General features: G+C 33.5%; 6 protein-coding genes across 7 annotated transcripts; 1 reads left to right on the forward strand and 5 right to left on the reverse strand.

The window, feature by feature from the left end:
- Positions 1–4,432: 4,432 nt before the first annotated feature.
- LOC102669858 (F-box protein At3g49450) lies at positions 4,433–4,870 on the reverse strand. The gene has a single exon (XM_006605208.1). It carries the CDS (start codon positions 4,868–4,870, stop codon positions 4,433–4,435), a length of 438 nt encoding a protein of 145 aa, XP_006605271.1.
- A 2,259-nt stretch (positions 4,871–7,129) lies between these two features.
- On the reverse strand, positions 7,130–7,543 carry LOC102669985 (elongation of fatty acids protein 3-like). Its single transcript, XM_026127081.1, has one exon. It carries the CDS (start codon positions 7,541–7,543, stop codon positions 7,130–7,132), a length of 414 nt encoding a protein of 137 aa, XP_025982866.1.
- Positions 7,544–9,035: 1,492 nt separating this feature from the next.
- Positions 9,036–10,353, forward strand: LOC100305478 (uncharacterized). Its single transcript, NM_001249035.2, has 2 exons — positions 9,036–9,594; positions 9,997–10,353. Exons 1-2 carry the CDS (start codon positions 9,130–9,132, stop codon positions 10,081–10,083), a joined length of 552 nt encoding a protein of 183 aa, NP_001235964.1. The 5' UTR covers positions 9,036–9,129; the 3' UTR covers positions 10,084–10,353.
- Positions 10,354–11,411: 1,058 nt separating this feature from the next.
- Positions 11,412–13,833, reverse strand: LOC100795854 (uncharacterized). Its single transcript, XM_003554723.5, has 3 exons — positions 13,547–13,833; positions 12,517–12,599; positions 11,412–11,733 (listed from the first exon to the last, which is right to left on the reverse strand). The coding sequence occupies exons 1-3, from the start codon at positions 13,623–13,625 to the stop codon at positions 11,704–11,706; spliced, it is 192 nt and encodes a 63-aa protein (XP_003554771.1). The 5' UTR covers positions 13,626–13,833; the 3' UTR covers positions 11,412–11,703.
- A 1,562-nt stretch (positions 13,834–15,395) lies between these two features.
- On the reverse strand, positions 15,396–18,795 carry LOC100795323 (uncharacterized). 2 transcript variants are annotated; one of them, NM_001369323.1, is made up of 3 exons: positions 18,580–18,795; positions 16,395–17,215; positions 15,396–16,144 (listed from the first exon to the last, which is right to left on the reverse strand). In NM_001369323.1, the coding sequence occupies exons 2-3, from the start codon at positions 17,186–17,188 to the stop codon at positions 15,658–15,660; spliced, it is 1,281 nt and encodes a 426-aa protein (NP_001356252.1). In that variant the 5' UTR covers positions 17,189–17,215; positions 18,580–18,795; the 3' UTR covers positions 15,396–15,657. The 2 variants fall into 2 exon arrangements, with proteins under 2 accessions (NP_001356252.1, XP_040868335.1); XM_041012401.1 differs by having other exon boundaries at positions 15,419–16,144; positions 16,395–17,211; positions 18,580–18,786.
- Positions 18,796–20,630: 1,835 nt separating this feature from the next.
- LOC100803085 (LOB domain-containing protein 1) lies at positions 20,631–21,791 on the reverse strand. The gene is made up of 2 exons (XM_003553745.5): positions 21,548–21,791; positions 20,631–21,115 (listed from the first exon to the last, which is right to left on the reverse strand). The coding sequence occupies exons 1-2, from the start codon at positions 21,728–21,730 to the stop codon at positions 20,759–20,761; spliced, it is 540 nt and encodes a 179-aa protein (XP_003553793.1). The 5' UTR covers positions 21,731–21,791; the 3' UTR covers positions 20,631–20,758.
- Between the last annotated feature and the right edge of the window lie 745 nt (positions 21,792–22,536).

Consider the following 22,536-nt stretch of genomic DNA (forward strand, 5'->3'; position numbering starts at 1 on the left):
CCATTTTTATTAGCTCCTTTTGGAGAGAACTTTTCCGGCTCAGTGGGACGACGTTACGCATGAGTACGGCGTATCATCCCCAGTCCGATGGGCAAACCGAAGTGATGAACCGTACGATTGAGCAATATCTTCGTTCCTTCGTTCACCACAACCCGGCAAACTGGTTTAAATTCTTAGCCCTAGCTGAATGGTCTTACAACACGTCTCAGCACTCCGGCACCGACTTCACTCCTTACGAGGTCACTTATGGTAAGCCTCCTCCGGCCATCTCCAATTACATCAAGGGGTCATCACGCAATGATGCTGTCGATACCATGCTAGCCACGCGAGACGCCATTCACGCCACGCTTCGTCGGAAGCTATTAAAGGCTCAAGAGAATATGAAGCTTTTCGCGGATAAAAGCCGCCGTGATGTTCAGTATGAAGTGGGCCAACTGGTCTATGTTCGCCTTCGTCCTCATCGTCAGCATTCCTTACGAGATCAAACCTCCAGCAAGCTCACCAAACGCTATTTCGGCCCGTTCCCCATACTTGAACGAATTGGTACGGTGGCATATCGGTTGCAACTCCCCGAGGCTTCTAAGATCCATCCCGTCTTCCACTGTTCCATGTTACGCCCTCACCACGGTCCCTTAGACCTTCCAGTTTCCACTCTTCCACCGGACGCGGTTCAGAACCAACCCATCATGAAGCCATTGACCATTCTTGACTCACGCATGGATTCCTCTACCCAACCTCCAACTCGTCTCGTCTTGGTGCAGTGGGAGGGTCTCACACCCGAAGATTCTTCTTGGGAAGTATGGGACGACATTCGCCGGTCTCATCACCTTGAGGACAAGGTGATCTTTGCAGGTCGGGGTAATGATGAGGACGCTGAGGCAGCAGACACCGTAACCATGGAAGCTACTACAGGAAGACCACGAAGAGAAGTATCAAAACCTAGATACTTAGTAGACTACGTGTAAGCAATAGAACATGGCTGTTAGTTAGTTACAAGGCCGTTAAGTTCGTTGTAACCACTTGTAAGTAGTTACGTACAGATGCACGCATGAACACAGTGTATAAAGAGAACCTTCCGTGAATGAATAAAGGCGCGCAGAATTTACCCTTTTGAGTAGACTTGATCCTTAGGAGGGACCTTGACCTCGAAACAAGGCTTACACTCCCCTTCCCTATTCACTCCATAACAGTTACATGTTACATGTGAGGAAGTTGATTTACAACTTTAAGGTGGTCGTCACCCTATGGAAATCATCCCTTAAAATGTTTCTATAAACTAATATGAGGAGAGATCCATTCATTTCTTAATTTATTATTCATTTTTTTTAATCTAACAGACAAAATTAATAATTCTTACAATCATTAGATTTTAAAATAATAAATTATAAGAATGCAAAATAGTTCTAAAAGAGTTATTCTGTGAGTAAGTAGATCCCTCTTCAACTAATATATCATAAAATTATTGTAAAGGAGGAATTCACTTAGTTTCATACCAAGACGAAGCGTAAAGAGTTACTCTTAATATAGACCATTCATTTATCTTAAATATAACAGTTAATAATAGTTTATGAATATGTTTTACGTGACTTATCTTTCAATATTTGTCAGTGTTACTTCACACATCCTTTGTTTTTAGGTATTGCTTTGAGTCTATTATGCGTTTGGCTTGAATGTTCAATCATGATTTTATTTAGGGATTTAATGACGTTAATCTATGTTTGGGTTGAATATGCAATCATGTTCTAATTTGGAGATTTAATGACTATTCGTATTCGCTTACTACCTATTTGATGAAATGTATAAACTTTTCAATGGTATATGTTGACAATTGAGTTTTTGACGATATAAATCTTGCTTTTATTTTTAATAAATGAATGTTTGAAAGTTTTCTTTTGATTTTACTATTGTCTTTTGATTATTTATTAGTGTTTTATATGGAGCATTATTAGATTATCTTTCAAAAAGAAGTGTCTTGCTATAACATACAAAAATCACGAGTTAAATGATCATAAAAATAGTTGTTTTGCATTTTCATCTCGCATTTGCACATGTATAATCCTTTAATTACTTAAAATCTCGTAAAACTTGAATTGATATAATGTTTCATAAAGAACCCAGAACTAATGTATAGGTTCTCGTGAGCATGCTATAAAACAGGAGTAGCAGCTAACTTTTGTTGACCTCCAAACACGTGATAAAATTGATTATAACTAATGATAATAGACTTATTTATCAGTGATGTCGAAGAAAACAAACTAAACAACAGAGAAGAGATGGCTAGACTGGGGGGTTTGTAAGCGTCTTTTCCAACTTGATTTCTTTAGTTCTTTCATCAGTAAACCTAGTGTCCTCCTGGGGTCATTTGCAGTAATTGACACGCCAAATTGAACAGCTAAAACTTATTCTGAATTCTGAGGTAACAAGCATGCATTCCACTTAACTAACAAACAGAACAAAATGTCACAAAATAATGCTCTACCCAATCCCATAAACCCTGTTAAAATATACTGACAGAATATGCTATTTCAACTCAAGTTAAACAACGAAAATGAAAAAATAAAATGGTTGATAGTGCACTGTTGTAAGGAGTCCGCCATTAAAGGAAAGAAAAATGTCTCGAAATGAATATTATAAGGAGTCAATTTGAAAGTTTATTAAAGAGAAAGAATCTAAGCACTCGAACCCCACCCAAATAAAGCATTTGGGCTCACCACTTACAACTAATAACAAGTTAAACAAAGTCACAATGGGTAAAAGAATTCTGCTTCCTGAAGAATGTGCTTCGAATGGAATCACAACAGAGAGATGAATGTGCTTTGAATGGAATCCCCTAATAGCATAGATTGGTTGTGTCGTGTGTGAGAGGGACCGCCTTAGTTAAGTGATAGGAGATATTAGAGTAACTATGGTTAGCAATATGGCTAAAATAAACCTTCAAGGTTAACAGATTTCATGGGATTGGGATGGTGTGTTATTTTGGATTAAGAATAGGGGACTGTCATTTTGCCTAACCTGAAGCGAGTGAGTATTATTTACCCTTAAATAAAAGTTAACAGTTAATACTGCATTGGATTGATAGGAACTTTTAGAGCCTAAGGCACATATACAAGTTGTCAACCATCTGCTATCTAACTAAATCATAGACAACTTACCGACCCCTTGTATATGGCTTGAGAAAATAAGGCCTTGGAAAAATAGGTGGACAAGCTCCCTTCCTTTCATTGACACACTAGATGATGGATGTTCTTTTCTATATTCAAAAAGTAAGAGAACAGAACATGCAAGATAAGATCTACGGGTAGTTGCAAGAAAAGAAAACAGGCATGTCTAAGTTTATTACTATGCTTTGTGTCATGTTTTATTCATTCTTTTTCACGAAAAAAATGTGATCATTTGATTGACTTATTTTTGCACTTGAGTTTGAGCTTGTGAATTTTTCTGGTTGGCTAGTACATATATAGGCAAAAAAAAAAATTATAAGGCACTCAATTAGCTTCTAAGGAATAGCTGAAAACTACAGCAGAAACTGGCACTGATGGTTTTTCAAGTGAAGGAGTGAACAAAGTCTAGAAATTATTGTAGAAAAAACTGTCCTTTTGTATTTCTTCTGCATTTTTTTAAAAGTTGTTTGAAGACCAACCCAAGAATCAAATATTTGAAAGAGAATGAATTTCCTTTCTGGAGTATATGTACTAGCTTACTATTATTATGGATATAAAGTAAAATAAATTCATTCAATCCAAAGAAATTCAACCATTAGCAATACTAGCCAACATAGTCACCCAAAAATTAATCAAACTAAGAAACCACCAAAACTATTGAGCTCTTTTTGGTCCTGTTCATAAATTAAATGGTAAGGTTCTGAAACTGCTTACATAATTTAACATAAAGTCATATAAGTAAATGCAGGGGAGCTTACATAATTTAACATAAAAAAAAGTCATATAAGCAAATGAAGCGGAGCTTAATTTGAATATGGCAAAACAAAGCTTTGATCAAAATCGTAGCAGAATCCTATATGTTTGTCATCAACAAGATCTTCAGCACGGTCTCTTCTATTATCTCTCCGATTGTAGAGAATAAATTGTTCCAAATCGTTAATTAGCAACAGGACATCTTGATTTTCAGACATGCACAAAGGTGTCAATGAAGGATGCTGACGAAGTTGAAGATGCTCATAACTTACATTCAGCAACAGAACCCGAGAATTTTCAACTCCAAATTCCCTCATTAGCCAAACAAGCACATGGGTTCTCATGTGTTCATGTGATAGACACAGGCAACCCTTGAAGACCACAAGATCAGGCTGATGATCAGTAAGAAGGCTCTCAGTTAAACCAACAGGCATCGACAAATATTTGTATGTCTCGTTCTTCAGATCATATGAAAAAATCACTAACTGATTGACAGTAACAGTTCTCCATTGATTTACCTATTGAGTAGTAGAACTCAAACTAGGAATTGCTATCCAGTTGATAGTGTCACTCACAAAGCATCCACGATATCCTAGAAAGGGAACAGCAGGGAAAGTTAAGGTCTTTCTCCAACAAGTGTCGCCTAAGCAATGGACTCTGACCACCCTTTGTTGTGATTTAATGTCACATAGAACTTCGACCACCTTGAAAGTGCCACTGCGATCATCGTACCCAAATCCAAAGTTGAAAGAACTCCGACCAGTCTTATAGTTGCTTGAATTGAGAAGGATGCGTGGGGAATCTTGAGACATGACCCTTGTGGTCGGGTTCAAGATAAGAGAATTCCAGGTCTTAGAAACGCACCTGAATCGCATCAGAACCTTCACCGGATGCCATGAGAGAATTTCCACAATCTGATCTTGAGGGAGTATTGAACGACTACTCATTTCCGTCATCGCGCGTTGAGAAAATCAAAACATACATATGGGCTCTATGATTATGGGCCTAAAGAAATTAAAATCATAAAAGATTTTATATTCCTTTTCTTATATTTTTATTCAAAGACTTCATCAATCATGACAACTTAATCAAGTAGTAAATATTTGGATTTTGCATATTCTTACTTTTCTGGTCATTTTTAGTATTTTTTTAATTATTAATTTGTTTGTTATTTTATTATCTTTTATCTTGAATGCTTTTATTTGCTTATAAAAAATCGTAATGTTTTTCTTTATGTTAAAAATAAAAAGATATCTATGAATCCTTTGGCTTCAACTCCTTTTAAAAAATTTATATTATGTGCACATGCATAACGAGTTACCAAAATTATGAATACATTCAAATATCAATTGTCGGTTTTTTATTTATTAATGACTAAAATTACTTATTTTACTCTTGTTCACTTAAAAAAAGTCAAATCCCTATTTTTATTTATTTTTAAGTTAGAGACAAGGAATATTTTTGTTTTAAAAAATAATATATATAGACTTGCCAAAAATAATGTAAGCTTATTTAGTTTGTTTATGTCTTAGGGAAGGATGAAGGGAAAAGTTCCATAATAATATTAATATTTCTAGCCCTAGCCGAATTCTGGAGGGGCCCTATTTGATAGTGAAAATTAACATGATTGTCATCTCAAAAACAAGTAGATGTTGTAAAGTGAGTACTTATTTTGTTGCATTTAATTAGCTATTGTTTTGTGGTGAGTGCCTAATGTTTATTAAGTTGCAATGAATGTGAGACTACGCATAAGAATTTTGTGTTCTTCCGAGCTATTCCTATCATTGATTGGGATTGGCTAGACTTCAAATTATTAATACGTCGTTCTTCTTCCTAACATTTTTATATACTCATGCTAAAGTTAAGCTTTCTATAATATAGATATACTGATAGCATAAATAATTTTTACTATCAACGATTAGAAATTATTATATATAATAATTTTTAGAACATACGGTTAGGCATTTTCTGCTTGAATGAATGTTCTTGTTGGGAAATGATATTACCAACGACAATGACACGAATTGGTACCAAAATTAGGTGGATGGAATTAATTTGTCTAATGTTCAAACCGCCACTAATGTTTTATGGAAAGAAGTTATGTTACTGGATTAACGCTTTTTGTTACTCACATTACATGGAATTCACACTAAATGAAATTACAATGCTCATTCTTGTGTTATCATAATTTTTGGCACATCATTTTTTCCGTGTTGGGAAACGACCCAACACTTAATTTTGTTCAGAAATTTTTTGGTATATACATAGTTTTACCACTACGGTCACGAAATTGTATGTTCACGCTTTGCTTGACGGCAGCATGAATGTAAAACTATGAGGTATTTTTACGGGTTTCCTCCACAATACTGGTTTTGGAAGCTTGTCAAGTGAACCAAATTTGTAATAATTTTTTCAACTTGGATTTGAACATATGGATGAAGATTAATTAATTTGATTTCAGAGAGGGCATAGAATGACCTACTTGGTTTGCTGAAGTTGTTTATCAAATTCGGCAAGCAAGAAACGAAGAGGTCTTTACTGTCACCACATAATTTGGCAAGCAAGTGGTTTATCAAATTTGGTTTGTTGAAGTTGTTTATCGAATTTGGCAAGCAAAAAATAACATTTTGTTATAGTGCAAAAATGAAGTTGTTGCTGCATTGTATATGTCATCATTCTTGTAGTTAATGTCAACTTCTATGGTATTTAATTAAAGAGATATTTAAATATGATATTCTATGAAAATCCCTTAAAATATTTTTACAAACTAATATAAGTAGAGATTAATTTACTCTAAGAGTGTGTTTGAATAGGATAATTTAACTACGTAATGTATTTTTTTATAAGAAATTAAATTTTAAATTCTTTTTCATTAAAAGTAACTGTTTGAATATTTTAGTAAAAAAAATTCAAAATTTTAGAATTTTAAAAGGAATTTTAGTTAGTTGAAAGAATAGAATTTGAAATTCTATCTTCAAGGAAGTGAATTTGAACCGACTCTTTTGAACTTTTCTCTCTCTCTAGTTCATCTTCTCTCTTCTCTCTTGAATTTTCTCTCTCTCTAGTTCGTCATTCTTCGCAGCAATAACAACCATTTGGAATTAGCCACGGAAGCCACGACGGCGAGCTCGTTAGCCGCGCCGAGAGAAGATATAACCAACCACATCGCGCACTTTAGCATGTGAAGTTTCGCGCTGCTCATACTGTTGCCAACGTCAAGCATCGTTACAAGATCCATCAGAGGCCGCCGCTGATGTCCAAAAGCGATAGCCGTACATAACGGAGAATGTGAGCGTGGTGAAGAGGATTGCGAGAACTTGGAAAGATTGCGAGAACTCGAGCCATAGGAAAGACATGAAGGCGGAAATCGTGTGGTAGAAGAGTTGAAAGAAAACGAGCTTACGACGTCGTAGGACGACGATGACTGTTCTCAACATGTGAAGGAAATGTGAGAGGTAGAAAACGTAGGACCAGAAGAAAACACAATCAGAGGGATGCGTCCCAAGAGGGAAACATAGCAGCCACTGGAGCGGGATCTTGTAGCGCCGCCAGAGCCACCACATCTCTCTGATTTTGACGGCGGCGGAGACCAAGAGGCCGGCGAATATGGTGGCGAAGATGATGGACATCGAGAGGCTATGGAGTGCGAGAATGGGTCCCAGCGGAATGGGTCTGCCATGTCGAAATCTAGGATTTGACTTGTTGGTTTTGGTTTGAAATTTGGGACTATCATTTGGTGGTAATTCTGTGATTGTTGAAGGGAGAAGTTGTATCCAAATACAAAATTTTAAAAATAAAAAAATTTAAATGAAAGTATTTAAAATTCTCAAAATTTAAAATTCTAGAATTTTAAATTGCCTCATCCAAACACACTCTAAGAATAATTTTAAAAAAAGTACTTTTTATTTTAATCATTAACTTTCTTAAAATCTAATGGTTAAAAAATTAATTGCTAATTATAATTATTATATTTCAAGAAAATAAATATTAAGAATTGAAAGAATTAATAACGGTCACCTCAACTAATATATTATAAATTCTTATACATCAGTAATGTGTCATTCCGGAGAAAACAAAATAAACAAGGTCAATAGAGAAGAGATGGCTAGATAGCCTAGACTAAGCGTCTTTTCCAACTTGATATCTTTAGTTCTTTCATCAGTATACCCAGTGACCTTTCCGGGAATAAAGAGGGTCATTTGCAGTATAACTAGTGAAATTAGGGGTTGAAGAGTTATATCTAATTGAGATTGATGTTAGCAGGTTCAAGTATATATTCGAATCTTAATTATAGAAAGGGTAATTATAACACTCAATCTCTTCTAAGTTTGAGAAAATCACACTCAATCCCATAATTTGAAGAAGTTGTGAGTTGAGAATTTAAAATGAGAAGCAACTTAAACCATTAGAAATTGTTTAACATATTTTAAACAAGTCAATTTAGTATTTTTTGGTGGTTTTAATTGTCATAATCATTTAACACACAATCATCTTTATAATTGTCACATTATTGATTAACAACACATTCAATTCAATGAGAATTAAAATCATAAACAGACAAAAACATCAATGATTATAAACAGTTAAATAGTAAAAACATAAAATTTCCATAGACTAAAAACATAATTAATTTTTATATAAAAAAAGACTATTCAAGTTAAAATAAAAGAAAAAAAAAACTATAAAATACACTCCTTAATGAAGAAGGAAGAGTAACGTACCATACTCAATCATGACTACTCCTTCCTCTTTTGCAAATTTCATATCATTGTTCTTTGATGTTATTATCTTATATTATTCAACAAAACTTAGATATTAAGAATATATTTAATGAAAATTAACATTTTATCCCAATAATTTCCGTCTTATGCTGATTTTAATAAAATACACAACTAACATTTTGTTTTCACTAAACTATAAGTGTCAGATGGTCGATGTTTGTCATGAAACCAGACTAATTTTTTTCGCAGCATCTATTTTTAACTATGTTTTTAAATCCAAAAAATTAAAATTTAATTGAATATCTTACTCAGCATATCAAGTATAATTTATTAGTTTCAGTGGAATCAACATAGCGATAGTGTGTGGGTATAATTGGGGGTGGCGGGTACATATTATGACAAATATAGAGAGTACCTAATGGGTAGGTGTAAGTAAGTTAGTTTGAGGCTTGAGGGATAAGAAGGGATTCTCCTGTTGTGGCGTGGGAGAGAGAATGGGAGAGGAGCAGAGGAGCATAGCAAGGCTACCCTTGTTCTCCATACAGTCTCCAGAGACAGAGAGATCAGGAATGGCCACTCCTCCACTTGAGACCTTAGCATCAGTCCCATTTCGGTGGGAACAAGTGCCCGGAAAACCAAGGCCATCCACTGCCCTCGTGCCTTTCTCCAACCCCCCTGACTTGTTGCCCAAGTGCTTAGAACTTCCTCCCAGGTTGCTCATACCTTCTCCCGCCACTGTCTTTAAGGTTTCCACCAACAATTGCTATGGTTCGGATACAAAGCTGCTTGGTGCCATGGTTCTCACCAAAGCCAATGACTATTGCTGGTTTGGTTCTTGGAGGAAAAAAGCCTTCAAACTCAATAAAAGAGAGGTCACTGGTGCCAGCCATGTCTTTCCTTCTTCCTCTTTAGACACCGACGTCCCAAACATGAAACGTTCTGCCAATTCTCGCCTCTGGGTAAGATTTAACTAACTCTTCCTTCATCCTGTATTTATTTGGGTTATGTTACACACTATAGATGTATAGTGCTTCACTTGGGACTTTGTTTTTAAGCATATATATATATATATATATATATATATATATATATATATATATATATATATATATATATATATATATATATATATATACACACACACGAGGGATGATTTCACTTGAATAAAGTTGCTTTTAGTTAGTTACCCAAAAGAAAGTTGCTCTTTTGAGTGTAGTAACTATACATTGAAAAGTTGAAGGATAAAAATCTAAAAATTGAAGGGTTTTGCATCACAAAAGTTGTGTGACTTGTGTCTCAAAATTATTTTATATCAGATCTGTTATCACAATTGAAGGGTTCCTTTAAATTTTTATTTGCAGACAAGTATTTGTGAAGGTTTGAAGCAGGTAGTTCCATGGAAGAGTAAAAAACTGAAGAAGAAAAATGGGAGTGGACTTAGGTTCTAATTTTATTTTCATGGACAGCATCGTCTGGACAAAAATCAATTATCCACTGAATCTGTACCATATTTTTTTACTTAATTAGATGACAATGATATCCTAATTATAGAAGGGGTGTCAGACAGAAAGCCTGTTTCTTTTGTTATACTGCTAAGTGCAAAACTTTGGGTTAACTAGTTCATTCATGCTTGTAACCTGGATGGTGAAAGTTGTACAGCTTATTTAATTCATGCTCGCTAGAATATTTGCTCTTAATTGAAGTGAAGTTGGTATCTATCTCAGTTTGTGCAGCCATTATTTGTTAGTCACTGCTCACACCTCTGTCGGTGTGCCCCGGCCCCCCGGGAATATGATATGGATGGACACACACATCACAAGTTCCTTAATGGATTGTCGGTACAATATCAACGATAACTTTATGCTATTAAGTGAGCTCATTAGGCTTAATTAAGTATTATTTTTTTACACATATTGTTCATTATAAAGTTTCTTTTAATAATTTTCTTTTATATCTTGGTCTTTCTCTATCTTTTATGACTGGAGACGGGCTGAATGCCACAAAAGTTAAAAATCACGCTATCAACTTTTTTTTGTTGGTATTTTTAGGATTCTTCCTTACACATGTTTAAATTATCTTAATCATTTTTGTTACTTTTTTCTTAATTAATGTTACATCAATATTTTTTTATATACAATTATTTTGTATATTGACATATTTCTTTGCCGCACATTTATTTCAGCTTATTTATCTTTTGTTATTTTTACTTCTTCTTTTATCTCTTTTTCCTTGCATAATTATTTATCAATAGTATATATTTCATTGTTAACTAGTGTTTGCAAAGTGTAATCTATCACCAACATAAACTCTTCCTTGTTTACGTCAATAAATATCCAATTACGCCAATAAGTTAAAATACAAAATATAAGTGCTGTTTTTCAAAATGACATTTAGGACTATAGTTGTGTATTGTACATCACCTTTTTAATTATTATATTGGGGCTAAAAAATAGACTACATAAAATTACAAACCTCGCTAATAACGTCACACCCAATTCTTCATTTTTGATTTTAATTAATTAGCATTTTTATGAAATTCAACTGAATTTTAATTATTAGTTATTTAAACAAAAATTTAATAATTAAAAAAACGCAAGGACCTGGCTGTGCCAAACAAAATATAAACTAATTAATTAACACGAATATTTTTACTTTTTTAGGGTGCTAGTCTCTCCTTTAAGTTTTCAGTATTCAAGAGGACCGCCTAAACCTCATGATAATAGTGTTTTTAATATTTCAATGCCAACTAACTCAAATACTAAACAACATTCATGTGTTTACGTATCTAAAAATACTTCACATTGATCCATAGAAACAATTTCAGAAATCGTATCTGCTAGTACAGGCCGAATTAATCAAGCGGCAGAAAAACTGACATTTCAACCACAACTCAGCCAAAACTAATATGAAGTGAAACCACTGAATGATTCCGGAACAAATAGACATCGTCAGACACGGAAGCTAGATCCAATATTCAGTACTCTTATTTCTCTCACATTTGAGAATTAAAATAAGTTCAAACAAGGAAATTAGCAAATTTGCACTTGTATCTGTCAAGTAAATCACCTTTACTTTTTTCCAGTCATACCTGCAACCACCTGCAATGAGAAAGACACCATATCAGGAAATCATAAATGTGGTGGTAGGAGGCAGAAAACACATTCGAGCATCTTCATTGGGCAACTACAGCGGAGTTGCTTTATTCATTTTTTGGTTGGCCCTATAATGTCACATGGGATTGTAGAATTTCAACGAGTTTTCTTTCTATTGGTGCAATCCTTAAAAACTTAAAATGGGTCCATACATTTGTCTCAATTTTTAAGAATTGTTCAGAATGGTTGCTTAAATAAGGAACGGTTCTTATATGAGAATTCTCACGTCAGTTGCTTCAATGGTAAAACAGCATAAGAACTTGTTTTAAGTTTAAGAATCCCATATGCAACTCCCATACGAGATGCTCTAAAGAGTAAAGACCCTTCAAAACGAGCAATTCTTGCTACTAATGACTGGTTAGCATCAATTGAGGAGGGCACTTAAAAAAACAGGAAGGTTTGTCTCATGTTGTATGAGTGGATGAAAAGAAAGTGACGGATGGTTTTCAAAACCCAGCCGCATACACTCTGATGCTGAAACTCGTTTGTTTCAATACAGCCTTTCATTAAGGCTCTAATTATATGTTATTCAAAAAAGGAGGGGACAGAGTACTCTCTCTAGACTATGCTGAAATTGGAAGCAATGGAAGATTATTCTGGAGTCTGAACCTTTAGATTTGAGGGCATAAGCAACACCATAAAGAATTTTAGTATGAAGAATACTATTACCAGCGATGAAACAAAATATTTTATATATTTATTACAGTTATTGTCAAAAGCAGTACTCACATCGCTTAAAGCAGGTTGAGGAGGTTGCTTGGTTGCCTGATATGAATCCAACATGGGCCTCACAAAAGCAGGAAGAAAAAGACCTGAGGAGGATTACACAGCATACTAAGTGAATAGCTTGTCAGTAGAAAATGACTATATCCAAAGAGAAATACGTTCAATTTTAAACTAAATCTAAACTTGAGTAGGCTCGTGACACAGCATACACTGGTTATAGAGAACATTAATTAATCAAAAGAAAATTTAAAACCAGAAGCAAACCTCTCTTACTAGCATTCTGCTCTTCCTAACGCATAAAGAGGGAAACTACAAGAAAGGAACTAGGATCACAGAAAACAGAATTCTACGTTTTTACTTTTAGCCTTAATTTTACAAAAGGATATTTGAAGAGCAATTTCAATTCAGTCGTATTGGTCATGTTGTCTTATCAGGTAAAAGGCATAGAAGGTTCAGGCAGTTAGGTGCACAAAAAATTCAGGTTAGAGCAAGAAAGATTGTTTCCATGATTGTGTTCTAAATGAGCATGCCAAGCATCAGCAAATAAAAGCTCAAGCAAATTTCTGGCTATAACAAGAAGAATTATTTTCATGATTGTGATCAAAATGGTATAACAATGTGGCTGGATTAAAGGATAATTAAGATCCACATTCACAATTTCAAGAAGTGCAAATGTAGCAGAATTCACACTAAAATCACACGCAAACAAACAGAAACAAGTAAATGAAAACAGATTGCACGAGCTCGGGACATAATTAGCAAGGTGTAAGTGACACTCATGCAGTTAACAATGTACATGCTGAACGTGCAGGTTATCAGATAAAATCGAATCTAAGATAAAATCTGCTTCCGAACCTTTGAAATACTAAAATTACAAATTTCTATCATTTCCGAAAATTGAGTGGAGCATTCCATCAATCTCACAAGACTGAATCCCAATAACTAAATGCAGTTGTAAAGCTAAAACAATCAGCACCATCACACGAAATTATTAGCAAAAGGGAAAGGGCTAATGTTAGGGTTTTGGGAATACCGAAGCCAGCGATGAGACAGGAAGCGGCGACAACTGGCTCTTGAACGACGAACATCTTCAACCTCTCCATTACTGCCATTTTCGATTTCGATTTTCCTTCCTCGCTTCCAATTTCGATTATATAAATGCCTCAAATCTTCGTATCTTCTACTCTCTTCTCTTCTCCTGTGTTTTTCTCTTTCTTTTTATTATTTTTCCATCTCAATTGCCCTACAAGTTCGGCCCATCAATCCGGACAAATGCCTTCTGGTTTATTCTTCCAATACTATTAAAAATTTTCTACACCCAATTTATTTTAATTTTTTTTAACTTTATTTCTTTTTACTTTTTCTTTTTCATTCTTTTTTGTTTTCTCTTTTCCGTATAGCCTATAGAAATTAGATTGAAATTAATTATTATAAATTTTATTATATAAATTTATATATATATAAAATATACATTATAAATTTAAGTGTTATATTAATTATTTTTTAACATAATTAATACCTATAAAAGTCATAGCTTCAAAACTTACATAAATAATTAATTGTAAATTATTTGGTGAAACATATTTTTAATATAACGTGTCCTAAGTAGTTATATGTAAGAATATTTTTATTTTTCCCTCTTACTTTTGGTGAATTGGAAAAATGCTTGCAAGAACAAAATCCCTTGCTGGCCACACAAACAGCCCACAATTCTGACCCAAACTGACATATTGAGCCCATATTCCTCTCCGCTGTACGATTTGGAGGACAACGAGGGCGCAAACAAAGGAAATAGTATTGTATTGGGCAGGAGAAGTTGTTTACCATTTTTATTTTAAGTTTTAGCTCTCCATATGACGTGTGGGACGTCTTTAATTATAATCTCTGGATAAATTAAATAGAATTAGGAAATATTAAGTAAAATATATAAGGCATATGAATTCAAAAGATAAAGACTTAATCATATTTTTAATCCTGTCAAATAACATTATACGAGATTTTGATTCCAGAGTTATCTGAGCCAATTAAATTAAATATTTTTTAATTTATGTAACTATAATCTTATTAGTCCCGTTCTACACTTAAATCCTCGAATTGTTATTTTCTATTATATTTGAGTGTTTACAATAAATTTCTGATAAGAAATAATTTTAGAACTTCAACAACCATAAAATTAGTGAAATTTTAATCAAGTTTAATTTTTTTTTTATAATATGTAAAGACTAGAAAGTTTTTTTTTATATTAAATGAAATTTGATGTTTTCCTCAATAAATTTTGAATTGAGAATTCCTTCACATAATTTATTCGAGTTAATTTATAAAAATTGAGTTGAAAATAAATATTTAAGTCACGAATAGGAGATAATTGCTTTCCAAAAAGTAACTCATATATAAAAAGGCTATAAGTAGTTTTTTGTTTGGGTTTTTTTTTATCACAATTGTATATGTAAAACTTAAATTCGAGACTACTAGTCAAGTTTATGCTATAACAATCCTATCCTACACTAATTATTCCACACAATAGAAAAATATACAATTTAATTAATGATTAAAGAGTAAGACAAGTGTGATAGATATATTTATAGTCATAATTATTTGTTAATATGAAATAATAAAATTGTTGAGGCCGCCCATTATTGACTAGACTTGGTCAGAATGTTAGTTTAATACAGGTACGATCCGTATAAATAAGAATATAGGCATAAAAAAAAATATTGACATATAAATAAGAATATACGCATAAAACAAAATATACTCACATTTCACCACAGCCACAGGTTATGTCCTTCAAGATGTTGCCCTTGCTCCTCAACAAAGAGTCATCCCAAACATTTTTATTAGAGTAGTTAGTCACTGAAATAAAGTGTTTGGCACTTTGTAGCTTGGAATCTACTTCAAGGAGGTATTTAAAGAAAAATAGTTGTTTCGAATCATCTACACAAAGATTTATGTACATCATCACATTAACAAAACAGATTCAATACAAAAGCACAACTTAGTATTTAGAGTATAAGAAGCACTAACAAAGCTACAAAATTACATAGATACCCGATAAAACAATTGGGGCCACTTTCCCTTTTGAATCCATTTCCTTTGTTTATCAATCTTTATGACATGCAGGACTATGATCCAAATCTTACAGAACTATGAACGGGGCAACATCCAACCCACTGTCCATCCCAAAAGCAAGCCAGCACCAACTAGACTCAATCCTAAAGCAAAGGCAACAGCATATGTTGTAATATCACATTTTGAATTGGCTTTCCTTTCTCCTTGTTTGGAATTGGATATTTTCTGCTTCCTCTTCCGTGAGCTTCTACCTTCATATGACATCCATGGAAGAGCCACTGGAAAGAGAGTAGAGATTGGCTGATCCTTGCTCTTAATCTGAATGCAAAGAGTTTCCAGCTGCAGAAATTGTAACCATTGCTTATAGGCAAAAAGTTGTGAAGCCTGTTTGAAAATGAGAGTAACAATATCCTCTTTCTCTGCGTAGGCTTTTTTTGCTGCTTCCTCTGCTTCCCTTGCACGTGTTTGAGAGTGACACAATGCTTCCATTAGTTGAGCTTTACTGGGGTCTCCATCAAAATTTTGTTGACTCTTTTTGACATCCTCATGCTTGGGGGTATGACTGCAACAATGTTGCAAGCCCAAACAAATATTAAACAAATCAAAAGCACAAAGTCTACATGAGTTCTACTTGAAAAAAAGAAAAGAAAAATACTAGCATGCAGGAGACTCAGAAAAAAGTCATGAGAAGTTGAATCCTGTACAGAGTAACACTGAATATATTTGTCAACTTGTTTTGGCTAAAGATTTTGAGTGCAAATTTTAGCCACACAAGGCACTAATGCAATCATCTGACATTAATAGCAAAATACCTTGAACATTTGTCAGAAGCAAAATATAGAAGTCCTTCATTGGTAGAATGACCATGATTCTTATGCATCAATCTTGAATCTAAACTTCCTGGTGTATGACCTGTCAAATTGGAAAAGCTTCTGGATTTGGCTTCCCAGTCATAAGATGCTGTCTTTATTTTGTCATTATTAACATGAGCACATGGGTGCCCTCTAAGATGCTTCTTCTGTGGTGGGGGAAGATCACAATTTTCAATATGATTGAGAGATTTCTGTGAAACAAATGAAGCTAATTCATCTCTATCTGTAGTCCGCCACCATGGCTCAGCCTTATCACTTTCAATCCAAGAATAATCTGATTCCAAGGAAAAATCATCTGCTTTCTTGGAGGATCCAGAGCAGCCAACACAATCAATTTCCATTGTCTCATGTTTTTCCATCACATCCATTAATTCATGAAATTCTTCAGAATTCTTACTTAAATCACTAGCTAACAAAGTTTCTACCTCATCCTCTAATGCATTTAACTGTTCATATGTTAAACCCTTTTGATACCCATAATTAGGTTGTGAATGCAACCACCACCTACAGTCTGATGATAGATTAGAAATTGACGATTTCCTGTTAAAATGGGTAACATTAACTGTATTATGATCAGATTCATCTGCTGTACTGGCAGGTCCAGTATCAACTGATTTTGATGTTGCACATGAAGATTGGCAACAAGCCAACTTGGGAGCTCTTTTTGCATCTTCTTGGACAAAGCAACGATTAGCAGTTCTCTGCCACAGAGCCCTTGCTTCTGCTCCTGCCATTACTTATCTATTCTTTCTTCATACTTTCTAAGAAAAATAAAATTATTAGTAGTTTAAAAGGTCTGAACCTATTTAACAGGATTTATGCATTATGCATGGCAAAGTAGAAAACACAAAAGCACAAAGAAAATAGCCAGTAATTAGTTGACTACTAATACACTTCTAACAGAAAATATAATAAATGCAAAACATTGAGATGCAAAGATTGGTACTACTACTCCCCACATACACTATTAACAAATAAATAGAAGAAAGATATTAAATTTTAGTACAGAGCAGAAAAGAAGGAAGACATGTCAGGGAAAATTAGAAGTCTGACCCCTGAAGTCCAAACAAACACTATGGTGTTTTAGCAACATGCTAATAGGTAATGAGTTCTGATTGTCACCAGAGACAGACCCAAGGAGGGGCATGCAAGGGCCCAGAACCCCCACCCTGTTAATCTTATAATTATGTATGTTAAAGTTTGTTCACTTTTGATCCCTCCCTTAATTGGTTTCTGCATTTGTGCTTGATTGTCACCAAGGCTATCCTTGTTTTGATAGGGGAAGAGGGAAATGCATTTGGATATGATACATCTTGTTGGAATAAACCTTCACCTTTCAAATACATTTCCATTTCCCACCTACTCAAGCAATCCCAGCCTAGGACAAATCTGCAATATATTGATGTTGTTTAAGCAGAGTAAACGGCAAGAACAATCAATCATCTCATCCAGGACAAAACTTTCTTTGCAAGAAAAAAAATCTTATGAATTGACAATGTAAACGTTCCCTGTACAAAAATATGGGGAGGGGGTCAACCAAAACTTAAATACTTATGCAACAGTTGCCAGATATTATCCATAGAACATGCTTCAAGTGTAAATCATACGACTTATGATGCATAAGGCTATATGAAGTGACACTGTAAACGTTCCCTGTACAAAAAGATGAGTAGGGGGTCAAGCTCAATTTTCACAAAACTTGTTACAAATTTTGATATTTTGGGTTTTGTACATTCACTCAACAAATCATACACAAAGTTCAAAAGGGCAGTGAACAAATAACACAGAAACTGAAAATCCTCTTGCATGGAGATGGAGGCGCCTCTCTGAGACTTCAAGTCAAAAGACTAATTTAAACAGATCAAAATGGTCAAACCCATTCATATTCATAACAAGCATATAAATCAGTCAACACCCAAATGAAATCAGAAAGAACTACAGAAAATAAACATAAACTCCGCAGATTCGAACCACCCAAAACATGAAATTTACTCAAACAAGCGCAGACATACATGTAATACAGCAACGACCATATAACGGGACTAATAATCACATAAAAGATGCAACTATGTGAAGAAGATTGAGACCAAAACAGAGAAAAGAGAGGAGAGTGGAGTGAACGAACCAAGTGAGAAATTGGGAGATCACGGATCAAGGTATGAATGAAGAGATGGAACCAACAGAATCAGGGAAAGAAGAAGAAGAAGGTGATGACACTTGTTTTTTGGTTTTCGCTATCATTCTGCTCAATTCTGTCGGTTTTCTCAAACACCCTTTAGGCTTTTTCTCTGCTCCGTTATGGACACGACAATCCATGTTGAGGATCTAAACGACGCCGTTTTTGCCATTATCTCTTCCTATTTACGCAGTCTTTGTCAAATGGTTGGTAAGTACATGGCGATGGTGGGGTCCACGGGAAATCAAGCTAAAGAGGATTTTGTGTACGCCCTTGGTATTAACACGTGGCAATGGGCGCAGTAATCAACGGCTGATCGCTGCTCCTCCTAGCCATCAAAATGATAAGAAGTAAGCACTCTTATCTTTCTTGAAAGAGAGAGCTTTTACTTTTCTTTTTTCTTTTAAAGGTGCACATAGGAAAATCCCTATCCTGTAAGTCACCATTTCGGCCTATCCTAAGAAATTAATTATCAAAATTCTGAATGCTTACTTTCGTAGACTCTTATAAAATTTATTGAACTACTACTTTTTTATTCAACCCCTTCCATTACTTTTTTTTTATAATTTTAATGATGATTATTTCTAGGATAATGATTTCAAATTAATAAATAAAAAATATGATAAATACTCGTTAAAAATAGATTCTTACTTTTGGAAAATAGTAGCGCATAAATTAAAAATGTAATCAGTATTACTTTTTTATCATTCCATTCGGTGGGTTTATTCAAAGTTGATAAGAAAAACAAGGGGCGTGCGCCTAGTTTTTATGGTTGACAATCATAAATAGGCAATGGGAAGAGTGGGAATGAAATGGAATCCAAGTAAAGTTTGCCGTTCTGAGAATGAGATGGTTCTAGTTGCTGAGTGTGAGGAGCTGTTAGGTGCATCCAATCCACAGACAGATCTAGCTTCTCTCTCTCTCTCAGGTTGCAATTCACGCTCACTTTACTAGGTGTATCCACGTACTTTTCAATGCATCAAGTGCACATGTAATTGAATTATCTAAAATCACCGTAAAATATTCATTAACATAATATTAGATAAATATTTATATATTTAGTTTTATATTAAAAAAAATGATTCCGAGTTTAACAATAATTTTAGGTAGTTTTCTATTTAGTTTGACAGTTTGAGTATACCTATCTTTTAGTAAAAAATAGAAAATGGAAGAAAAAAAGTGCAATATTAAAACCAATTTGAACATAAAAAATTATTTTTATTATAGGAATTTTATCTTTTTTATATAGAATATATTAAAATTTCTTCTAATTTGTATATTTTATTTCTTTCATAAAGAAATTCTGGAGATTAACTTTCTCCAAAAATATCTCTTGGTAGAATCATTCCACTAAATAATTCTTTGAATATATTAAATTTTAATGATCCAACGAGTTAAAAGGACTCAAAATACCATCGGCTCTTTCTTCCATGATTTTCACATATATTGTTGTCTTCTTGTGAGATCCACGCCTCCAACACAGTTGAAACTTGAAAATCAAATCAAGAATTACATTATTAGTCAGGAATTAAATTTTAGGATAACTTTTATTTTACAACACAGTTGAAACTTGAAAATCAAATCAAGAATTACATTATTAGTCAGGAATTAAATTTTAGGATAACTTTTATTTTACTCCTTTGTATGCTTATATTTTTCTTAACTTATATCTTTATAGTTTATTCACTTAATCCTCGTAAATTTTGAATTAATGTTAAAAAGATTTTGATCACAATTAAAATTGTGGCCAATAAACATGAAACTATAGATAATTTAAACCAAATAAATTAAGGTCACTTTGTAATCAAAACTGTGATTAGATTTTTTTTTATGATTTATTATTTTCATAAATGTTTAAATATCAATAACGTTTATTTATTTAATAAATAAAAAGTATACGCAAAAGTTTTACGTTATATGCAGCGGATTTGGCCATTTTCTATTTACGTTATGAGCTAGATAACTCAAGTACAGTTGGCATCAATTCATACGCGCCTTGATTTCTCACTTGGGAATATTCATATTCATAGTCTACAAAGGAGTAATAATTTTGTTAAAGAATAATCTACACACACGTGAGCATTAATTTATATATCATATATGAAATAATTAATATCTAGCTAGTGTTTTATAAGGAGGGCGTTGACATATTGCTAAATACCCAGCCACCACCTTCTACAGGAAAATCAAATGGATCTGAGACCATGAGATGATCATGATCAAAGATGGGGTCGACATTGACGGGAAATGGATATTGATCAAGGTGGCCACAAGCGTTAACGTTGTTATTACGAATACTCAACAACTGGTCTTTTTGTTCTGACACACGAGTTTTTATGGACTCCAGCTGTGCCTTCAGTTCCTCAATCATCTTTTGTAACTGATAAATAGCTCCAGCACTGCCATAAACTGGGTCTCTGAGCCTTGCCGTCGCCTCGTACACCATCGCTTTAACAGCATCCTCTCTCTTTGTTTCCTCGACCATCTTGATCGAATAACAAACAAAACACGTGTGAATTAAACGTTGTTCCTTTCATTTCATCATGTTTCAACTTTCATGTGTGAGAAGAAGCGACACAAAATTGGTGTTAAGTTTTTTGTAATTATACATGTTTTTGCCCAAAAAGAGAGGGGACTTGATTTTAATTATAATGTTAATTATGATATATAGATCGACGATTTTACAAGTATCAATTAGCTAGCATAGATTTATCAATTGTTCAATCACAATATAATCGGGGAAATACTAAACAGTAATTACTTGGACAAAAAACAAGTCAAAGTCAAATAAAACTAATGTGGAAGATTTTCATAAAATATCTATCTTATTAGATAGATAGATCTTTGGTTACGACCAAAATGGGTGCATAGGGTATATATATATAATTAATTGTATAGGCAGCTGTATATATCCGACCTGAATCATTTTGATAACGTTGCTAGCACCGAACACTCTATGCACTCCAGCAAATTTATCAACCTCATTGGTTGGGAAATATGGAGCAAGTACGCACTTACTGTCACATCTGCGGCGTAACATCCTGCAAGCTGCGCAAGGTTGCAGATGTATGCTATCCTTTTCCTCACAATGGAAACCCATATCTTCAAAGATATGCAAACTATATATAATGCTATTAATGTCTTGATTCAGTAATAATATTCAAGCTAGCACATGTATATATAGAGAAGATGGAAAAGCTGTTACATATAATGTGCTAGCTTTTCAAAGGTTAAGTGCAAGGAAGATGCAGAGGCGGCCACAAAAGACAGATTTTGGGTGACGGTAATCTTTAAAAATATATAAGTAAACATAAAAAGACAAGAACTTAAGAACATTTTGTGACTTTTGTATCAGTCTCACTGTTGGGACAGTGGACCTAACACGCGGTAATCCAATTACATTGGTAGGAGCTAACATCATAATTAATTGAGTTAATTACACTTATTCTTGAGGTTTATTCAGTAAATAGTTATTTTAGTTATGAATAGGATATTAACAAATTTGTTTTCCAAAAATAAAAATTCAAATTGTAGTTTGAAAATAAAAAAATATATATAATAAATTTATTAATATATTAACTTTAATCTTTTACTGTTAGAAAGAGTTAATATAACATATTTAAGGATGAATTTGTCATTATTTTATACATTTAACGATAAAAATAATTATTTATCTAAAATATAATTTAATCTTCATTTTTTTTTCTTAATCGTTATAAGCATAACATTATATTAAATAATAAAAAATAAAAAAATAAACATAAATTAGAACAAACATAATAATAAACATAATATTTATTAATAAACATAATTTATATATTGTTATAAAAAATTTAATTTTTATTATGACAATATTAGACAATAACAAAATTAAGTTAAGTTTGATTTTTTAAAGAATTATGTTTA

This window comes from Glycine max, chromosome 19 (assembly GCF_000004515.6).
Source record: "Glycine max cultivar Williams 82 chromosome 19, Glycine_max_v4.0, whole genome shotgun sequence".
Classification (NCBI taxonomy): Eukaryota; Viridiplantae; Streptophyta; class Magnoliopsida; order Fabales; family Fabaceae; genus Glycine; species Glycine max.